Source organism: Netta rufina (assembly GCF_964035555.1).
Source record: "Netta rufina genome assembly, chromosome: 3".
Taxonomy (NCBI): domain Eukaryota; kingdom Metazoa; phylum Chordata; class Aves; order Anseriformes; family Anatidae; genus Netta; species Netta rufina.
Genome location: NC_140125.1, coordinates 54,588,448 through 54,609,652, shown reverse-complemented (window position 1 = coordinate 54,609,652; position 21,205 = coordinate 54,588,448). Strand labels below are relative to the sequence as shown.

Below are 21,205 nucleotides of genomic sequence, written 5' to 3'. Positions count from 1 at the left end.
GAGAATTATCAGTGTTACCATTATTTATTAATTTCTGTGTTCTGTGTTCTTGGAGTCTGACTGGGGTCCCACTGTGTGGTGTATGTGATGGACAAAAAATAAAACTGGTTCATGTCGTGATGAGCTATATAGGATTTTCACAGTCCTGATTTCTGCAATTTCACCATGCAGATATATTGCAATTATTCTTCATCAATATGAAAAACTGTCACTCATTGAAATGAAATCTTTGGTTAAATGATCTGAAAATAAGACACCACTATTAAATTTCTGGTGTTGTAATGTTTCACTGAGGAGTTGGGGAAAGACCTTGTAGGCACATTCAATTTAAGACTGATAATAAAAAAAACATTAAAAAGATGTAACTAATATTAATGGAGAGATTTCATTGTCTTTCATAGAATTGTTTAAATGTGTCATATTTTATACGTGTGTTGTGCATCTAGTCCTCAGACAAATGTACTTGAAAAAATATGTGTATTTACAGGGAACATTTACAAAAACAGAATCAGCTTTCTGTCTGATTCTGTCACACTTTGCCTCAATGTCTTATCTTCACAACTTTCATGCAAAGCAGCACAGAGTACTTTTCTCTACTTTTTCAAATAGTCACCCAAAATGTGAAAAAAAATTAGCTGTATTATCTTCCAGAAACCCTACTTATCTGTCTCCCATTATGCTTATTTTCAGTAATGTCTTTTGGAGGTGCCACTCTGCTCTAAGTTCAAGCTAATCATAGGAAACTAAAGCATTTCTAGTTTCTCAGTGAATTTGGGAAGAATCAATGTATAATACTCCATGTTAGGAGAGCTACCTTGGGAGTCTAAATTTGAAATGGATAAAAATTTGGGGCAGCATTGGGCACTTTCTTGGTGGAGGAAGAGGAAGATGCTACATGTCAGCATTACCTTTACTCTGCACAGCTAAGCAAACACTTAACAGGTATGTTTGCAGATGTGCTATTTGATAGAGCCAGGGAAATCTGCATACAGAAGGACTGGTCTGTCCGTACCAGACTGTAACAAAGGGCTGTAAACATACTCTACATTTTTCTGTACTGTAGGCAATATTATGAAATTATACCATTCACACAAACAACAGAATTTTCTAGTGCAGACAATATTCTACACATATTTTAGAGGAATAATGCTCTAATTAGCACACCTGATCAATACTTTCTGGGCTGAAAACAGGGGAAAGATTTCAAGGCAATTATTTTCCAACCAGTTTAATTTTTCGGCCATTTAAAGCAAAAATGTTAATAAAAATTTTCTTTTTATTTATTATCCTATGTATTAGACTACATTTGTATTAGGTTGTCCAAGTTCACATGCCACTGACATATATCAGAACCAATCAATGGCATCATTGGATTCCATGCTCAAAACAAGCTCTTTTTTCTACAGTTAGAATATATACTTTGCTTTGAAATGGGACTGAAAGGAAAGCTGCCATTTGCTACTAGAGGTCCTAAGGGTATATCTATGGAAAGGTAGCTTTGGAGATGTAAAACTTTTACTTTTTCAAATCGTCAGATTGAATAAATAAAGGAGAAAACATTAGTCAGAAGATGGAGAGTTAGGTAAATAATAAACACACAGCAGGACTCTGGAAAATCTATAACAAACCTGGAAGTTTGAGCCTTTTATTTGATTGGAAAAGGTAAGTGGGAGAGGTGGATGGAAAGGTTGTTTACAAGCAATCATCTCTTATACTAACACCATCATGAAATCAGAAATCTGCTCATGAGTTGAGTCTTTTACTGTCACACATCATGTGACAATTAAAGTTGCAAGCCCTGAGTGCAAGTCCTAAGCAATAGTTCAGTATTTCTGATGAGCCAGATATGAGGTTCTGAAATTCAAGTCTTAAGTAAACCACAGAGTCATTAAGGCAGTGCATGATAGGGTACTGTGGGAAGTCTGAGTGGCAAAGTTGTCACTCTAGACTTAGTCATTGTTTGCCAGAAGGGGGGATGCAGACTCAGTATGAAGATTGCGTTTTCTTTATATATGTTTGTCTGTGACGTAAGGGAGGCATTAGTACAAACTCTGACTTCTATTCTTTCAGATATGTTCGACTTCACCAAATCAATATGGATTAATGGTACCATTCTACTCATTTCCCTCTCACTCAAGCTGTATTGAAGAGTTTGGCTCTTAGTTTTTATCCTCACTGGTTATTTTTTTTTCTATTATTTCTATATTGTCTTAACTAACTGGAAAAAAAAAAAAAAAAAAAAAGAAAAAAAAAAGATAATGTCATTAAAGAAATTCAGAACTGACAAAGTCTGCAAAGTCAGCCTACAAGTCTGCAATGCCCTATCTTCCAGGATATATTCTCTCTGGAATTCTTTATTTTATGCTGGTCTTTTCCAGCCATCAGATTAGGAAGCTACTACTGCCAAAAACTGCTGAAGCTACTACTGCCAAATCTTCTGTCAGGTGCTCCATGGCTAGCCCAAAATTCTGTCTTTGTGTGTCCACATCTCCAGCAGGGCAGTTAAGGCAGCTCCTGGAGTTTTTACCTGGTGCTGCTCAGGCAAGACCCAAGGGATACTTGTCAAAGGGAGAACAGAGAATGAGGTGAGAACACCCAGTAAGTATGCTGGAAATGTCCTGTCACATCAGTCAGAGAGGAAGCCAACAGGCTTAACCAGGTCACCACAGTTATCCAAATACTACTTGTCACACGTACAACTTGAATTTGCTACTGTTACTTCTAGTCTAACACTGTTACTGCAGTCTTATACAGTTCACTACAGACTGTGAAGGAATACTGGCACAGAAATCATGTTCCATGGCCACCTAGGTTAGAATTCTCAGTGTTTGAGAGCTGTGTCAATGCTGCCCTTTCACAAGTAGTATTTCAATTCATAAAGAGAATGGCTCAAAGTCCTTAACCACCATTATTGCTAGACCAGTAACACAACACAGTATATATGCTCATTGATAGGTTGCCCAGAGGTGTTCTGGAGTCTCCCAGTTTGTCAGTCTTCATAACATACCTGGACACAGTCCAGGGCAAGCAACTCTGGGTGTCCCTACTTGAGCAGGGGGGTGAAACAGATGATTCCAGAGGCCCCTTTCAATCTCAACCATTCTGTGATTTCGTGAACTATTGTCCATATTTTCCAGCAGAATATATAGACCGATTTCTTTCAAGCAAAAAAAAACACATGTTAATAGAGGGAAGACCATTGGGTAAAGACAAGGGAGAGAAAAGGCAAAATTTGGCATTATATTTAAAACCATGAGTGTGTTTGTAGCTTACAAAAGTCAAGTGATAATGCTTAAATTGACAATACCAGACAGTTCTCAATCTTAAAATGTTGAAAGCCAGCTGGCATACAATATTTTTCCATATTCCAGACAAATAACACCCTAGATTCTGATTCAGGGGGGGAAAAATATTGGCTTAATGTTTTTAAGGTATTAAATTGTAATGTTGCATTTCTTAAATAGATACTTGACTAAAACTAGACTGAAGGATTGTCTAGGGATCCAGGTTTATGCTGATTAATACCTGCTCACACTTTTTCTCTCTGCTGTTGTCGTATTCATCAAACGTAATATTTAAATTGAATTTCCTGATCTGAATGTATTTTACCACTTACACTGGAGGAACAGTATTGTCTAAAAGCCATTTATTGTATTTAATTCTGTGTGACTGAAAATGCTTTTAGGAATTACAAGAAATGCACTGCTGGTTGAAATGGAAATATTTTTGCTTCCTCTGTTAACTTACAAATCATAATGAACTCAATAAAGACTATATTAAACAGTAAAAAATGAGATTAGTAGTTGATGGATGGATACCAAACCCTGAATTTCTCACTGAGCTAATGCCAAAAAAAAAAAGATAAAAAAAAAAGCGAATGCAGATTCTCTGTCTACATTCCCATGAGATGCCAATGCTCAGCAGAGGCTGCCTTTAAGTGCTTCTACCTCTGCCAAACTAATGTACTATGGGAAAGCAGAGGTTGCATAGCTTCATAAAAGCTGGCACCTGAAAAAGATGTTCTGCATTCTCCAGTAGCTCAGCCAATTTCTCTGAAAAAAAAAAAAAAAAAAAAAAATCAGGTATGTGTTAGTAGACTGTGCAACCTCTGTAGTAGGGAGCAATGGCTAACAAAACAGGAATCAGAATCTCAGGGGCTGCAACAACCTACATGTCCGCCTTTATGCTCACTACATATTACACAGAAGATATTTGCTCACAATGTCAGGAGTTCTATTATGAAACTCATTAATTTAAACTAGAAGAAAACACTAACACTTTATCATTCCTTTTTTTTTTTTTTTTTTTTTCCCCACAAAGATTATTTTAGGCCAGCAAAACTTCTCCTTCTGTTTTACATTGCTGCATAATTTAGCATTTCAAAAATGTAACAGAATGAAGTTCTGTTAAATTCAGGCTTCACTATTGACTATTCAGGCTTCACTGAATTTAACGGAAGAGTTAAGACTCCTTGGCCTGCAGGATCTAAAACTAAGCATGCTATTGACTCTTCAGGCCTCTAAAATGAATCTGAAAAAAAAAAAAAGAAAAAAAAAAAAGTGTTCTTTTTTTTGGGGGGGTTATTGCTTTGTTTTTATTATTGTGTTAAGGGATCGGTATGAATTGAGATAGAAGATTTAGACTACTTAGGCAATTCACATAGTATGCTTTATGTTACATTATCTTATATATGTATATATATATATTTTCCTTTTCTTTTCTATGCAGTTTAATCACACAAATTTTTAACATGAGATAGTGGCCTGGGGCAGTTGTAAGATGATTCATGTGTGTAAATTTATGATTTACATAATTAGAGGACAAATTAGTTTGTTCAAAAATAATTCTTACATGTTTTGTGTGAAGTTACCATTGGAAACCAGACAGCTTTAGAAAACAGGATGCCTGTGTATTTTCCTGAGTAGGGAACCAGTTGTTAGACAATAGGTGGTTCAGGATATTATAAGAAATTAAATATCATTATGAATATCTTCTCTTACAATTTTTACAGCACCTATTTTTTCTCCACAAAGTTATTTTCTCTCAGCAAGCTGTTACACACATGCTAAAATTTACATATTGGCTGAGTCCAGGAGAGCTACTGAGAAGTCACCTACACAAGGAAAAGGATCTGCATCTTGGTAATGCATTCATACATGGTGGGTGGCCTAGAAAAACAGTGTAACAGACTGGAAAACATATTCTAGAAAAAAAAATAATAATAATAATAAAATCATAGCTTCAAACCCTATCCTGAAATCATAGTTTCAAATATTGCATTCCCATTTAATAAAAATATACATATTTATACCTATTATGCACAGTTTTATTTTTACCTCATGTATCTCCAAGGATGTCAGCAAATACAGTTCTATCTTTGTAAGAGATGTTTTCTTACAGTGAGGTTACATCAGTCATTTAGTTCTGATGCTAACTATGTACTGAACTAGATTGTCCCTCCCTAATCTAATGTATATGATTAAGAAATCATATAGGAATCTAAAGGAAAGGAAGGATAAATGTTATTAACTCTTCTAACTGTATCAGAAAATACAAGAAGAACCCAAGAGATTTCTACTTTCCAGGATGGTGTGAGCTCTTTACAAAGTTTCATCTGCTGTTGGAGCACAAGCAAATGGGAGGTAATCAGGGCTAGGGAGGTAATCAGGGATATATGTCCCTGGCAAGCCACATGGGTAATGCTGGTGAGAGGTAATACTGGCCTTTTCAACATTAAGGTGCTCATGAATGTGTTGCTTTGTGTTGTCAAATACAGCCCTTCATATTGAAAGACCAGTGCTTGGCACACTGAGAGGTAAATTAAAGTGTGTAACAGCAGCACCAATGGAGTCACTTCCATGCTCTGCATGCTGTGAAAATTAAATATTCACTTTTTAAGTACCTTTTGTATCCTTTTTTTTTGACTGTTCATGAAAATGGAGAACACCTTACCCACAATCTGTGTTATAGCTCATTCTTAGAGTTTTTATAACTTTGCTGTTTCATGTGAATATTTACTTGAGTGTGAAACAATAATTTATCTCAGAATAAAATTAAGTCTGCATTAACAAGGGACAGCAACTTGTACACAAAGATTCTTAAAGTACAGATGAAAGCACTTCAATTTTTTTGTTCTGAAAGAAACATTTTAGAATTATATGTAGTTCCACAATACAAAAATTATAGTTATTCTTCAAAGTCCATCAGACAATAAGAAACTAAACATTAATAACAATATTTTTTTTTCTTCAGTTAATCTCTAAGTATTTCTCAAAGATATTCAGTATGATTATCCCACTTTCTAGCCCAAGACACAAAAATGAAATGAGTTGCTCATGGTCTCCCAATAGGAAAATATATGTGTCAGTGCGGGAAACATGTGGCTGGTACTCCACAGACTCCTGCTTCATATACTAAGGAAATCAAGGAACTTCTTTAAATCTTCTTGTAGTGTTATTTTCAACTCTTTTCCCAGGGTGCTTCTATATAGCAAAAGCCCTGTGTTGCTAATGAATATTATTTTTTAGCTTTAGATATTTCACAGATTCTTGAAAGGGCCATTAACAATAATGAAAGGCTCTATAACAATAATAAAATAGACATAAATATGATCCACATAATACATGATATGATCCACACTAACAATACCCACTAAACGGTAATACATATTAATGCTAAATATATCTTGATAGAGCATTTTTGAATGGAAATAGTCTCCACAGAGTCTGGATTCCACAGAATCCACAGATCAGGTCACTGAATGTGATTACCTCAAATGAATTTCAATATGAAATATCTTACCAGTACACACTGTATACATATCAGTTAATGCACCATTTCCAGGTCTGGGTGAAGGAAAACAATCATAATAGAGGATTATCAAAATATTCATTGAGGAATAATTAAGGAAAATCTGATCATGAAACACCACAAAAATTACTGCTCATTTTACATTCTGGAAGATTAAGAGTGTATTCCAGAGGTTGCAACATGTTTAGTGTTTGCCATTTCTTTTGTCAGAAGATGAAACAAATCATGTCTACTATTTAAGGACATCTATTAAACAGTTGAGAATGTCTTCCTGATCTGAAACACACTGAAGTCAATAGACACCTTTTCACTGACTTCAGTAATGGACTTTGTCAAACAATCAGTTCTGTCCTGGCGGTTTCTGCTGTCTTGATTTGTCAAAAATCATGATAAAACTGATTTTTTGTCTAATAAATATCTGTTTTTTTGTCTAGACTGATTTATTGTCTAATAAATATTTGGAAACAACCTTTCACATTGCAAGAAATACTGACAAAATTTATTCATTACCTTTTGTTTCAAACTTAAGGCTTGCATTCTCTAGATGTATTTCTTAAGGCAATTAACAGTGAAACTCAGCATCTACTTTAATGATATTCTAGAAAAAGAAACAGAAAGCTTACCCCAAAACTTTGGTGGCCATGTGGTCAGAGAGTAAGTGCTGTTTTTATCCATAACATTCAAATGATAGATACAAAACTATATCTCCACAGTGTAGCAATAAGTTTCTGAATGTTTGAGATTTAGGGGTAGAAGCAATGCTTTTGTGCTGCCAGGGAACTGTTTTGTTTGTCTGAAAGGAAATAGATGTATCACATTTCCTGCTTGTGGACTCAAATTAGCAATTGCTTGCCTTATCTTAGAGCCCCACATGGTTCCTGAGACAGAGGAATAGTTTCCTTCTCGTCATTTCCTCAGCCTGAGTGAATTGACTTAGAACAATACCAAATCTGCTCCTGCCCCAAAACAGTTTGAGCCCCAGAACTGCTGGATATAGAGAGATGCAAATTCGTTTTTCTACCCTTTACTGATTTTTTTGTCTTAAAGACGTTCTTTTAAAAAATCAGAAGTATTTATATTCAGTGGTAATTTTCTATAAGGAATACATGTTTGAAAGATGTTTGTAATAAATGCCGTTTCACTAGTATACTGATACAGGGTATGAGCATTTTAAAGTATTTCCCATTGTTCCTCAGCTTGTCTGGGGAACTAGCTAGGCCTGACAGTGTAGCTGTAGGTATTGCTATTTTAATGAGTGTTCTTCAAATTTCCTCTGCTAATTCTTTTCCTTTCCACACCCCATTCTAAATTATGAGCTCTCTGTAACACAAACAGGCTTTGAGCTAACTGTTTGAATAGTTTTAATACAATGTACTGGTAAATCTCAGATGGAATTTGTAGGCAATACTGCTAAATATAACATATAGCAATAATAACACTCAATAATAATAATAATAATAATAATAATAATAATAATAATAATAATAATAATAATAAAGCACACAATATATTTGAGGACACAGACACATAAGTAATATAAAATGTATGGGAATCAATAAAATATATGGCTGTACATATGTAAAAAATTCTGTAGAACCTGATTTTAACTATCTCTTTTTGCTGACAATAGATGCAATAGGTATTATTATAATTATTAATTATTATAATATTAATAGATATAATAATAATAGATATTGCTAATAATAGACGCAAGTCTTTAGATATATCTTTAAGGCAATTAACAAACTTTTTTTGTGGTGAATTTCAATACTTAGCAAAAATACACGGATGATTAATGGAAGACTAACAGTTTTCAAAGTTCATGCTTAAAATGACATATCCAAATATCGATTTAATCTAGTTGAAAAGCAGCTGAAAAGACATGGACACTTATGCAAATAATTAAATCTTCCACATTATCAAATGTATGAGACATCAACCTTAGTACTTTGTGAGAAAGTCAACAACAATGAGAAGGATGGCAGTTTTACTCTGGACAGGGTATTCCAAATAGAAATTCTCTCTTTTTCCTCAGAAACATACAGCTGATATTGGCAGTTGTTAGCAACAGTAGATCAGAGAAAAACCACTGAAAGTTATTTGGAGCATACCCCTGCAATGCTTATCAAGTTGCACCAAATAAAATTTTAAATGAATCAAGATAATGTGGGATTACAATGATTTGCTAAGCAAGAGGGTCTCTCAGATCAGTTTCACAATCTTTCCAATGTGTATTCTTGCCTGAAAAGAAGAACTAAGTTTGTGCAACAGAATTTGCCAAAAACAGATAGAGTGTATGAAATCAGATGTCTTAATTAAAATGATACTTTTTTTTTTTTTCCAAAAAGCTAAAGCAGGTTGATGTATAGTAAATAAATCTTGCCTTAATTTATTATTTCAAATATTATATTAATCCTTATATTTTATGCTTGAGAGTACTGCGAGAATCTATTCGCATTATCCCTATTAGTTCTTTCATTTTTCACCTTTGAGAAGTATCTTTTTCTAAAAAAATAATTGCTGCAACCCAAGATATCCTTATGGGTAAAAATGCTCCTCACCATGCATTATAATGACAAGTATAACACACTGTCACCTCTGACTGGTGAGAGACAGAGGTATGTAGAGGACAAGCTGTCAAATGCATTACTGATGTGAGTTCAAATGAGCAGTCTTTTTTACCACTTGTAAAAAAGGAGCTGAATTCTGTTTTTAAACTTTTTGAATTTATTGATTAAGTGAGGGGAGGTGCTCTGAATTTACATCAACACAAATTTTAATCAGTGAAGAAAGAGAAGAACTTCCAGGGGATATAAATGTGATATGTCTCTTCATGTGTTAAATAAATTATAATTGTAATAATAATAATAATAATAATAATAATAATAATAATAATAATAAATTAGTGCTATTATATATTATAATAATATATTAATAATATTATCATTGTTATATTATAATATAATGACACTAACAATAATATATTATTATCATTATTAATATATTATTATTATAATATAACGATAATGATAATGATAATGATTGATAATGATAATGATAATGATAATAATAAAATCATGGGTAAACCAACTGTAGGTACACAATGTAGTTCTGGCAGGTAAAGAATCACTTTCTGGCTTGCAAGAAGTGTGAGGAAATACAGAGGAAAGTTCTAAAGGGGTTTCTGAAGCCTTGAGGGGTCTCTTCCTGCCTCAGGGCTCTGTAGTCCCTTCCTGCAGGTCCAGAGGGGCAAAGATTTCTGAGAGGCATTAATGCTTTCCCCACTGGTATATTGTGACTCCTCTCCTTTTCTTTGCCTGTGTGTATAGATATTAATTTAGTTGAAACCTTTTTATTTTTTATTTTTATTTTTCCTAAGGCTGTCCAGGGCTCATGGTGATGATGTTTGAATATGATCTGAAACAAACAGAACCCAGATCTTATCTAGAGTCAATCAGTGCCAGACAAGAGTCATTCCACTGTCACTGGCAGCAGAAAATGATCACTCTGTCAGAATTTTGAAGCAACTTGCTGTGAACAACTTTTCAGTTTTTCAGTTGCTTTACTGTTACTGGCATTTCTCAAGAAAACAAGATACACATGTTGAATTCTCCTGAGTGAACCCACAAAATATTTTTATTTCAAACATAAACAGAGTTCACCAAAAACAGACAATGAAAAAGTGGAATGAGTAAAGTGAAACTTCTTTTTTTGACACTTTCCATCTGGAGATTATGATTTAGGCTGGGATTTCCTTTAATTGTTTCATATTTCAGCAGCCTCATATTTGTCCTTGGTTAGTTTTACAGCTCTCCGGATGCATGAATTAAAACTCAGGAATTTTTGTTCTTTGACCACTGATGAAAAATATTCCTGTCCCCCATCAAACTACCCCTTTTAAGGGCTGCTCATAATGTGACAAAAGACAGAAACTACTGCCTGAATTTAGTCTTTAATGACTGACTTTCATCTTCATCAAAATTGAACAGTGGAAACCTTCAGTTTTCCTGATACAGATCACAGTCACCAGTGAAAGGGTTAAATAGTTTACTTCATACTGCTCACTGTATCAGAATACACCTTTTCATATGATGTACCTGCTATTATATGGCTTCAGTAGTGTCAATATTTGGAGGAGGCAAAGATGAGCTTTTGGGGGCTAGTCAGGCAGTGTTCTGGCACTGTTGTATCTAATAGCATAATGCTTTGTGTACATGTGTAGCCCATATGGAGCTAGCAGCTTGGACTCCAACTTAAAAACTCCAGACTTAAACTTTTATTTTGTCAGAAGACAAAATTGTGAATAATCAGCTCAAAACAGAAAACAATGTACTGTCATTATCTGAGGTTTCCTCACTCACAAGGAATAAACTCACAAGGTTTATTCTGAAGCTGAAACAAGCTTCAGCCCTAAAGTTGAAGCTTGATAAATTACAAACAGGATTACATGAAATGACTGCTTATTACGGGTAGAGACCAGCACCTAGAGTAATCCTTCTTCGTTCTCTGTTCTCCTACAAAAACATCCTGTGAACTACTTCCCATTCAGTAGATGGAGATGAAATCCCCCCATATGCTTTCAAAAAAGTGAAAACTTTCATCCAATGGCCATATTTTCCATTTGTACACAAATTTACAATCTAAGTAAGAGACTTGGCATTATGTCTTCAGAGTACAACTTCTCCTTGTGTGACAGGTAAAAGGGGCAGGGGGCAATACTAATAAATAAATAAATAAAAAGGGAGCAATACTATATAATATTATAAGGAAGCAATAATATATAATATTATAAATAATAATAAATACTAATAAATAAATAAATAAATAAGACCTGCATCTGCCCAGTTGTGCATCCCTGAATCTCCTGAGACACGAAGTACTGAAGCATGACATTTAGTAGATTCAATATCTTAATTCAGATTAACATCTTATTCTTTCTAGTATTCATTAAGTAAGGGGACAGAAAGAATCAATATCAGCGTTCAATATAGTCACAAAATTATACTGTTTTAACATTTTCATAGTAAATGATAGAGCTCCACAACTGAGCCGTAAATTTTGCGTCACATATCAGAATTGGATAAAAAGTCATCCATTGACATTATATTCTCTCCTGCCTGCTGTTAAAAAGATGGAATGAAACTGCATCTGTTCTTCTCACTCCCTAAGGAGGTCTGAAATTTTAAATTGCATTGACAAATAATATTCACAGATATATTTGTATCTGCTCACACTGAGAACATTTATTGTCTTTCAGAGACAACAGTTTGTTGATGTGAGCAGCAGGTGTCTGACTTACTTTTAAAGTGCATGAACTATTTACAAGCAGAATTGTATTTGTCCCAAGTTGCCAACATAACATTTAATGGACTTGACATGACACGTGACATTGTTTTAGAACAGGCAAAAATATTCCAGTGTGTTACCTTGTGCACGTGGACTTTTACATCAATGTACCCTTGTGGACACCAGTACCTCTGCAGAGTGTTGCTGTTCTTAGATGGACAAAGACTATTATTTGTAAATAATCTTTTATTGAGTTGTAAACTATGACTTACCATTGTAATTGTCTTCATCTATCACACTGTTAACAATACCGAGATACAGTACTTTTCTGAGGCCCAGTTTTATTATTATTTTAACAAAAGTAGGACCCTACTGTCATTTCATTACATAAGTAAGATAAAAGCCTAATCGAAACACGTGGAAGCTAGTGAAAACATCCACATATATACTGAGATAGGTGCAGCTTGGGTAGATAAACATTTAGAAAGTATTTATATCTCCCATATATCTGAAATCTCTTCCAGAAATAAGATGGGAAAGTTGGTAGGAATTAAATCTTTAGAGTCCATAGAGTTTTATGACTGTTTCCAAAACTAATACTTGTATAGATTCCAATACTAATACTAATCCAGAACCACTTTATAACATGGCTTGTCCCAGTCTAATGTGATACACCTGGATTACTTCATTATTCTTTCCAGATTATATCCAGTCTATCAGGCTTGTCACAGAAAATAAAATAAAATAAAATAAAATAAAATAAAATAAAATAAAATAAAATAAAATAAAATAAAATAAAATAAAATAAAATAAAATAAAATAAAATAAAATAAAATAAAATAAAGTAAAATAAAATAAAATTAAAATAAAATAAAATAAAATAAAATAAAATAAAATAAAATAAAATAAAATAAAATAAAATAAAATAAAATAAAATAAAATAAAATAATCTTTGTGGAATTAAATGTTAGAAGACACACCATTTTGGTTTGACTTATTTAGGGTTCTTGTGAGTACACTGCTTAATTTTCATGACTGCATTTTTTTGATAGGAGAGCAAATTGAAAATTCCTCTTTCATTTTTTTTAGACAAATGTCTTGTGACAGTAAATGTCTGGTTTCCATGTCACACCAGAGGCAAGGAAGTAATGTGATGTGAAATAATGACAAACATTTGATCATTATGGCCAGGTCCATACTAACACACACAAAAAAAATAATTAGGAAAACAAAACCTTTTCTGAATATTGTAGGAAGAGGAAATCCTATAAGGAAGGTTAAGAATGAAGACATGATAAACAATTGAAGGAAAATGCCTTTCATCAGTTCTGAATGTTTAATCTCTTCCTCTGATCGACAGATTTTTTATCACACTGCTGTCATGGAGTATTCATTGATTTTTACAAATCAAATAAACCTGAAAGTCAATTCATGAGAAAATTAACTGGACTTGTATCTCCCTGTTATTATAGTTTAGATTTACCCAAGGAAAATTAAAATATAAATGATGTCAGAATGTTTTAAAGTATGTAAAGCCTTGATTAATCACCCAGAAAAGCACAAAGAGTGCCACAATACTTCATAACATCATAAGCAATGTTTTAAGGGACTATAAAGTCCATAGGTAATGCCTTGTATGCTAATTTAGCTTGTGTGGTTTTATTATTATTTATCATTCTTCGTAGAGTTTCCCCGAGACATCCCAGCTCTGTTGTACATAAGCACTGTACAAACAGGTTATGTTAAGACTAGGTGATTTGCATTCCTTCTTTGTTGTGCAAATGACTGCTTCCTGTGTTCTCAGAGGAATATCATATTGAAAAGGAAAGAGCCAAGCCTCCTTTCATGGACTGGTATTTTTCCAGGTATGTCTTTGGCATGTATGTCATCCTCACCTTGCATGTCAAGATACAGTTCCTTAGGGCAGGCCCATTAAGAACTGGTGTGAAGACAAGACCAGCAACAAGCTTCCTGGTCTGTCCTACCTCTGCTAAAGTAGAGAAGTAGGCAAAAAGTTTTTAGTGGGAAAAAGATAACAGTGGTCTGTCAAGGAAATTGTATTTATCTTAGCATACCCAAGAGCCCCAGTAGTTGTTTCTACATATTTCTTCCTTCTTATTGAAGCAATTCTAAGCATCCTATCACTCTTCAGAGGCACCAGATGTTCAAACCTTCACCATCGTCCTTACCCATACAGACATCCTAGCCACTGAAAATTCCTGCTGCTCTCTTTGTAATTCCATGTAGCTAAGCCGTCAACAAGCTAATAGGAGAGCTTCACAGAGAATGAAGATGCAGAATGAAGATCCTTTGGAAAATTATGAATAATTAATATAATCATTTTCTATTACAGGTCATTCATTTTTACTGCTCTCTGATGGCTTGCTGTTATAGATACTAAGCTTTATAAATCTTGATCCACAAAGGATGGAGATTCTGGACAAAGACATCCAACACAGAGTGACTGCAGAAACTCCAGATGTAGAAAATAACTTAGTGGTTAGTTCAAGAAGCTTGATACTACTTTCATGTACACTTTCATGAATGTTTTCAGTTTTATTTTCATTAAAAGGGAAAGACCAGGGGACAAGTACTTCTAAGACATAAGATTTCTGAAACAGACTTCTAGCTTATAGAAACCCATGACAGTAAACTTTGATTTATAATGATAATCTGATCAATTAAAAATATCATGAAATGATGAGAGATGATGAAAATGTGAGGGTACACACAGTTTACAAAAGTAAAGCAGAAAACATCACTATTTGATATGGGCCACTCAAAATTAACAAAGCAAACATTAGCTAAGACTAAAATGTGGAACTGAGGGACACAGAGTAGAAATGATTGCTGACCCTTGCAATTATGATCACCTGATCTTAACAAAAGAGTTCTGGACTGATCCAGGAACAGTCCTAAGGCATTAATAAAATTGGCATGGATTGAGGTATTGAAAAAATAGGCAATTCTGTGGAGAATTCTGACTAGACAACAGATAAGATGATAAAGGGAAACAGTAGTAGGGGAGTTAGTGACAACAGAAATGTTTCTACTTGAAGATGGTATAGACAAAGAGAGTCATATGACTTTCGAAAGAAATACAGCTAGATCTCAAAAATATGAAAGATTCTGGTTTGATGATGTCAACTTACATCTGATCTTCATATAATATCAGAGAAAATATGTCAGAGAAAATATCTACTCTGGCTGATTTATCAGGCCTTGTTTACAACAGCAGTCAGTAAACTAAACAGAAAGACTTCAAAATTCCTACTGAATGACAAAAATAAATCTGTATGGATTTTTCTTGGAATGTGTTGAGTTGACTGGAGCTGGGCTTGGGAATTTTGAGATCAGAGAAGAGAAAAAAGATGGGAAGCATGTAATATTTTTGTCAGGAGATGACAGAAAAAAAAAAAAATCCCAAGGATTAAAAAGGGCTCAACTCTCTGTCCTTCCTAGTCTACTCTGAAAAATCTCAGGTGGCTCATCTCTAAAGCTGCAAGCTAAGAAATAGGTTAGGGGCTGGAAGAACATGGTAGGATTCGGAGTTCAGGTTCAGCTGGATCAACAGAGACATTTGTTGGACTACAGAGGGTACAACATTGTTGGACTGCTGGACACATTGTCTGTTTTGTGGTTAAAAATTCAATGTAGTTTCAAAGCCTTGTACTCATGTAACTCATATTCTTCCAAAGACTGGCAAAACAAAAATATTTTGGAGTTGGTCAGGAGAGCACCTGAATCAAAATGTAGACAAAATTAATTGATTAATTAATTAATTAAAAATGCCTCAATAACATTTCATTCTTCTTCATTATATTCAAAGGCCTGATGCTTGTAAGACTGAAAAACAGAACAGAAAGTCACAGAGTGACTTGGAATCATCAAAACCTCTCCAGAAACAAAATGATATGAAAGATTCATTGAAAAAGGTAGAGATTTCCAGGTCTAGGCAACACACTTGTGTAAACCTCTACTGATTTTATTGATAGTTCTTCATTGTGTGCAGAAGACAGAAGCCTGTAGCAAGTCTTCACTGCATAGTACTGGAGTTCCAGATAAATCTGTAGCAGTTTACTCTTTTATTTCTGCTTCACTTTACACTCAGAGGTGTTAGTCAAATCAATCACTATTATAGCTCTCCACATCAATGTAAACTGTACACAAAATCAGGCCATTATGATGTGGTCATTTTATATCCACCCTGAAGTTCCTTTGTACGACAAAGATATGTAAAAAACATTAACAATGAAATATCCATCTCTGGAGAACTCACAGATGATTTAGGAAATCTCCGGAGGGGGCAGAAGCTATAATCCCTATGGATTTGACACAGACTTTGCCAGATATCTGTAAATAGACCTACTGAAATCAATGTGTGTAGGCCTCCCCACCAGTTTTATAGAAGGTGTTTTGAAACATTGAAAGTAAAACATTGAAAGGATATGAATCATCAGTGGGTTTTCTGGGTTTCTCTTGCAGTTATCCATCTTAATTTTTTGGAGTTTGGAGAGACACAAAAAAGTTGAGGTACTTTTAGCAAGAGAAGCACATTTACAAAATCTTATTCATCCTCCCAAGCACATCACTTAGTTTGCTCTAGAAAGAAGACATTAACCCAAAGCCTTGAGATAGAAAGACTTCCCCTCAGGGATTTTTTGTCCTATTAGAGGAACATACTTACTGAATAATTACTATGATGAATTTTAACTATATTCTGTATTGTAGCACAGTATTTTCCTGAAACAAACATTGCAGTACAAAACAGCTGCAGCCTTGAAACTGCCTAATTTACTCCTACTCAGAGTTGAACATAGGGGACTTGCAGGGGCAAAAAAAAAAAAAAAAAAAAAAAAAGACCACTCAGATGTTGCAGAGATGAATGAGTCACAATTTGCAAGATTGCATACACATATGAAATACAGCCACCTTCAGGATAAAGTACAACACTGTAAAACAGTGGACAAAGACAGTTAAAGCCAAAAGATGAGCAATATGTAATTTTGGAAAACAAAGAAATTTTGTAGGCACTTTAAATTATTCTTTCAATGATTATTGGCCTTTCTATGGACCAATTAAAAATCTTATAATTTCATCCTTAGATTTGATCTATCAATTCAAAAAGTGTTTGTTCTTAGTCAAATACCTGTCTTTTTCTTTGTATGTGAGGTTTGTGCAACATTATTCTTATCTACCTTTCTATTCTGCTGTACTCTTTTTTGTTAAAACACTTTTATAAAATAAGCATTACTTTTACAAGTTTTAATTAAAAACGTCTGTATATGTTGCAGCTTCTCATAGAAAGCTTCAGTCTTCTTCACTGTGGTATTTGAAAAGATGGATGGTTTCACACTGTTGAATGAAAATATTCATGATGAAAAGTATGGATTTCTCATAGAAAAATCCTAATGCTGTTCAGAAGAACTCCTGGTTCTACCTGTCAACATCAAAAGGTAGAAAAAAAAAAATCAGTAAGATTCATTGCACAGCAGTGACAGATTTCTGATCTTGGAAGTCTTCATGAATACCAAGATGCTAATGAATTTAAAAAATATTCACAATGAGGTCAGGAAAAAATAGATAAATTCTTCCTCTCACACATAGCATGCAGAGGTTCAGATACATGCCTTGACTTTTGAAATATTTAACATATTTTAAATATTTAAATTTATTTTTATAGTTCTTTGATGCATTTCATAACAAGACTAATATAGATGTCAGAAAATGAAGATTTGGAACCTTAAGTATAACATCATGGCACCACCACGGAACCAGGGGTTCCTCTTGGTAGACACTGGATGATCAGAGAGATAAACTTGACATTCTAGACCTGAACACTGCTTTTTTTGCAAAATCCATATTTGTAAGGTCACAGAAAATGAAGCACTCATATAAAAGATATCCTTATGGAGTGTGACTCTTTGCAAATAACATAAAGATTGAATAAGTAATAAGAAATGAAGGGAATGTGAGAAGATGAGGAGGGGTTGGAGGTTAGAGAGTACCTGCATCCTGTTTTTTAGGATTTGCATTTAGGATTTGGGATTTGCGTTTCTAAAATACCCCAAAACTTGGAGCAAGTTTTAGTTGAATTTTTGCTAAGTGTACCTGGACTAGTAAGATAGAGAGACTTTTCTACACTCCTCTCTTTTACTCCCACATGAGGTAGAGTGAAGGGAACAATAGATACATTAGAAGTTGAGGAGGTGTCTCATAAGGTCTAATCTAAAATGAAATTAAGAGGAAGCATAGGATTTAATAAGGGGCAGGAAGCTCGCTGTGTCACCTGAGGCAGCTACAGCACCTGACAGGAACAAACCTGATGTTTCCTAGACATAAGGAGGAAGATAAAATCAATGACTATTCCTTGGGAAAATACTATTATTTTAGAATAATTGGGTTTCGAACCTCTTGGCTTTTTGTTCACTTGTTCCTCATCCATAAGTGACAGAATCAAGGAGATCAATGCTAACCTCATGTTCCAAAAGTGTATTTCAAATTCTCATGTTTCACAGGAAAGCTTCAAAGCATGTCACACAAGTGTGTGTAGAGGGGTGAAATACAAATGATTTGATCAGTCATGTCTATAAAAATGTATAATTTTTGAAGATTTATTTAAGGTTCTTGAACATCTGAGGTTGACAGCAACAGCTCTTGTTCCTCTTTTTTCTATTGTCTATCTTCTACAAACATGTCTCTCATCCCAGTTGTTTTCTAGCCTCCAATATAGTTCATTTTCCCATATCTCTTTCCTGTTCATTCCCTTCCTCCTCTCATGCTTACTGCCCATTACCTCCTACAATGCCATATTCTAGGAACATTCCTCTGGCAGTGCTGCTTTCCTGTGTCCTTTTTAGTCCTTTGTGTTATACACTAGTGTCACTGCACAGCCTAGGTGGAGAAACACAATAACCCCAGCTGTCAGGACTTTACAAAAGCAGCTCCCATGTCTATTTGAGCTAATTAACATGACAGCTGATGTTGAAGCAGCAGAGAGTAGGGGGTTACAGTTTGCTCAGAAGCACTGGTATATTAGCCTGTGGCATATCTCTTCTCAGTACTTCCTCATTTTACAATAACTAGGAGGAAAGAGGAAGTGTTGCACCCTTCACTCTACTTCATGTGGGAGGAGAAGAGAAGAGTGTAGAAGTCTCCCTCTTGCTATGTTCAACGTGTCTCTAACATGCCTGTCAGCCCTTTCTTCCTAACAGGTTACACTTTTCCTTCTGTCTCCAGATCATGTTTTACTGTCTGTGGTTTCACTGTTGTTTATTATTTTTACAAGGAGGAGTGGATGTTTGACTGTAATATTTTACTTCAGAGAAAAAGTTATTTAAATGTCTTACTTATTTTAAGATAAATAATTTTTCTATTCCTGAATGCAGTTCCAAACAAGTACAATGAATTATTCCAAAATAAACCCAGAAGGATTAGTTCCTCTACCTAATAATTCACCAAAGATTATTATTATTATTATAAATTATTATTAATAATTATTTTTTTTTCTGATAGGATATTTGTTCATTTTTTAGTTTGGTGCTAAGTTTTTCAGCTGAAACTCTGCCTAGTATTGTTTAAAAACACCCTGTCTCTACCAGAGTGTAAACAAATTCAGAATAACTTCAGATTTGCTAGATGAAAGTTTCTTGATCTGTTCTGCAGCTTTTTAGTCTATCACTAAAGAACTTTGTGATACAGTCCATGTGGTGGCACTATCTGATCATGTTAGCTTTGTACTACTACTTCAAGTTAAACAAGTTACTTTTAACATGTTTGATATGAATTTTTAATATATATATATATTTATATAAATGTAATCAACATATATAAATACCTGAGGAAGAAAGCAGTGAAGATGTATCCAGGCTCTTTTCAGTGGTTCTCAGAACCAGGACAAGAGGCAATGGGTACAAACTGGAATACAGGATGTTCCCTCTGAACATCAGGAAGCACTTCTGTGTTGTGTAGGTGACTGAGCACGATTACCCAGAGAGGTTGTGGGGTCTCCCTCCTTGGAAGTCTTCAAAAGCTGCCTGGACATTGCTCTGGGCACCCTGCGCTGGGTGTCCCTGCTTGAGCAGGGTTTGGACCAGGTGACCTCCGTAGGTCCCTGCCAATCACAACCATTCTGTGATTCTGTTATATATATATTTATATATAATGCTGAGGCATTAAAACATGTTGTGTTAAACAAGAGTAGGCAGGGGAACCCCAGTAAAAGCCCAGTACCCATGGGCTGACTAGGGAGTCAATGGGAAAGGCTCTCCACAGATCACTTTATAGACAGAGAGGGGGGTGTCATGGAATAGATTTTACACAACTTTAATCTCAGGTTTATAGGAAGTAGAAGAGCATCTTGAAATTGTTCAAGATTTATTAAAGGATGTTTAGAATAGGAAGCAAAGGTGGGGCAAGTGAGTAATCATGGTGGATTGTGAGGAACAAGGATGGGAAAGTAGAGGGATAAGGGGACAAAAGGTTGTAAGCAGAATATTGGTTAGTATAATTCTCTGCACCTGATCAGCACAGTCTGTCCTGGCTTCTCATTAAACTCAATTTCTATCTCTTTTCGTGGGTGAGGGGCTTCCTATCCTTTGTGCATGGGTGTGTAAGGAAGTCTGTATGTTTGGGGTGTGTAAGAGCATTTGTACTAATCAGAAGGTAGAGTGGGGCTCTGGCCTTGGGAGCTCACAATGCACATGGACCCATGTCGTCCTTGCCACTGTTTGACTGCTGGATTTGACAGCTCCTGAAAGAATGGAAATGAGTTTTAGATTTGAAGAACTTCTGTTTGCATGTAACATTTATATAACACAATTTTTAGTCATACTTTAAGCAGTAACAGGGTGTCCACTTTTCATTCCTAATTTGTATTTTGAGTTTTTAGAAATGTTTTCTGATTTAGTGTAATGTGTGAAGCACAAACAAGGAAAAATTGGCACAACAATAAATTCCAAACAGATATGAATCTCAACAATAATGAGGTGACTGACATTAAAAATAAATGTCATTTGGTTTAGCTCAGCTCTTGCAATATGCTACACTGAGCTCATTCTGTACATTTACGTGGTTTTAAGTCCTAATTAGGCATCTCTAAACCATTAGA

General features: G+C 34.7%; 1 protein-coding gene across 1 annotated transcript in view; it reads right to left on the bottom strand.

Moving 5' to 3' along the window:
• Positions 1–7,551, bottom strand: part of MYCT1 (MYC target 1) — a 29,069-nt gene extending 21,518 nt beyond the window's left edge. The window contains exon 1 of the mRNA XM_084284341.1: positions 7,434–7,551. Coding sequence (XP_084140467.1) covers positions 7,434–7,485 — 52 coding nt within the window. The 5' untranslated portion in view covers positions 7,486–7,551. The remainder of the gene's footprint in view (positions 1–7,433) is intronic.
• Between the last annotated feature and the right edge of the window lie 13,654 nt (positions 7,552–21,205).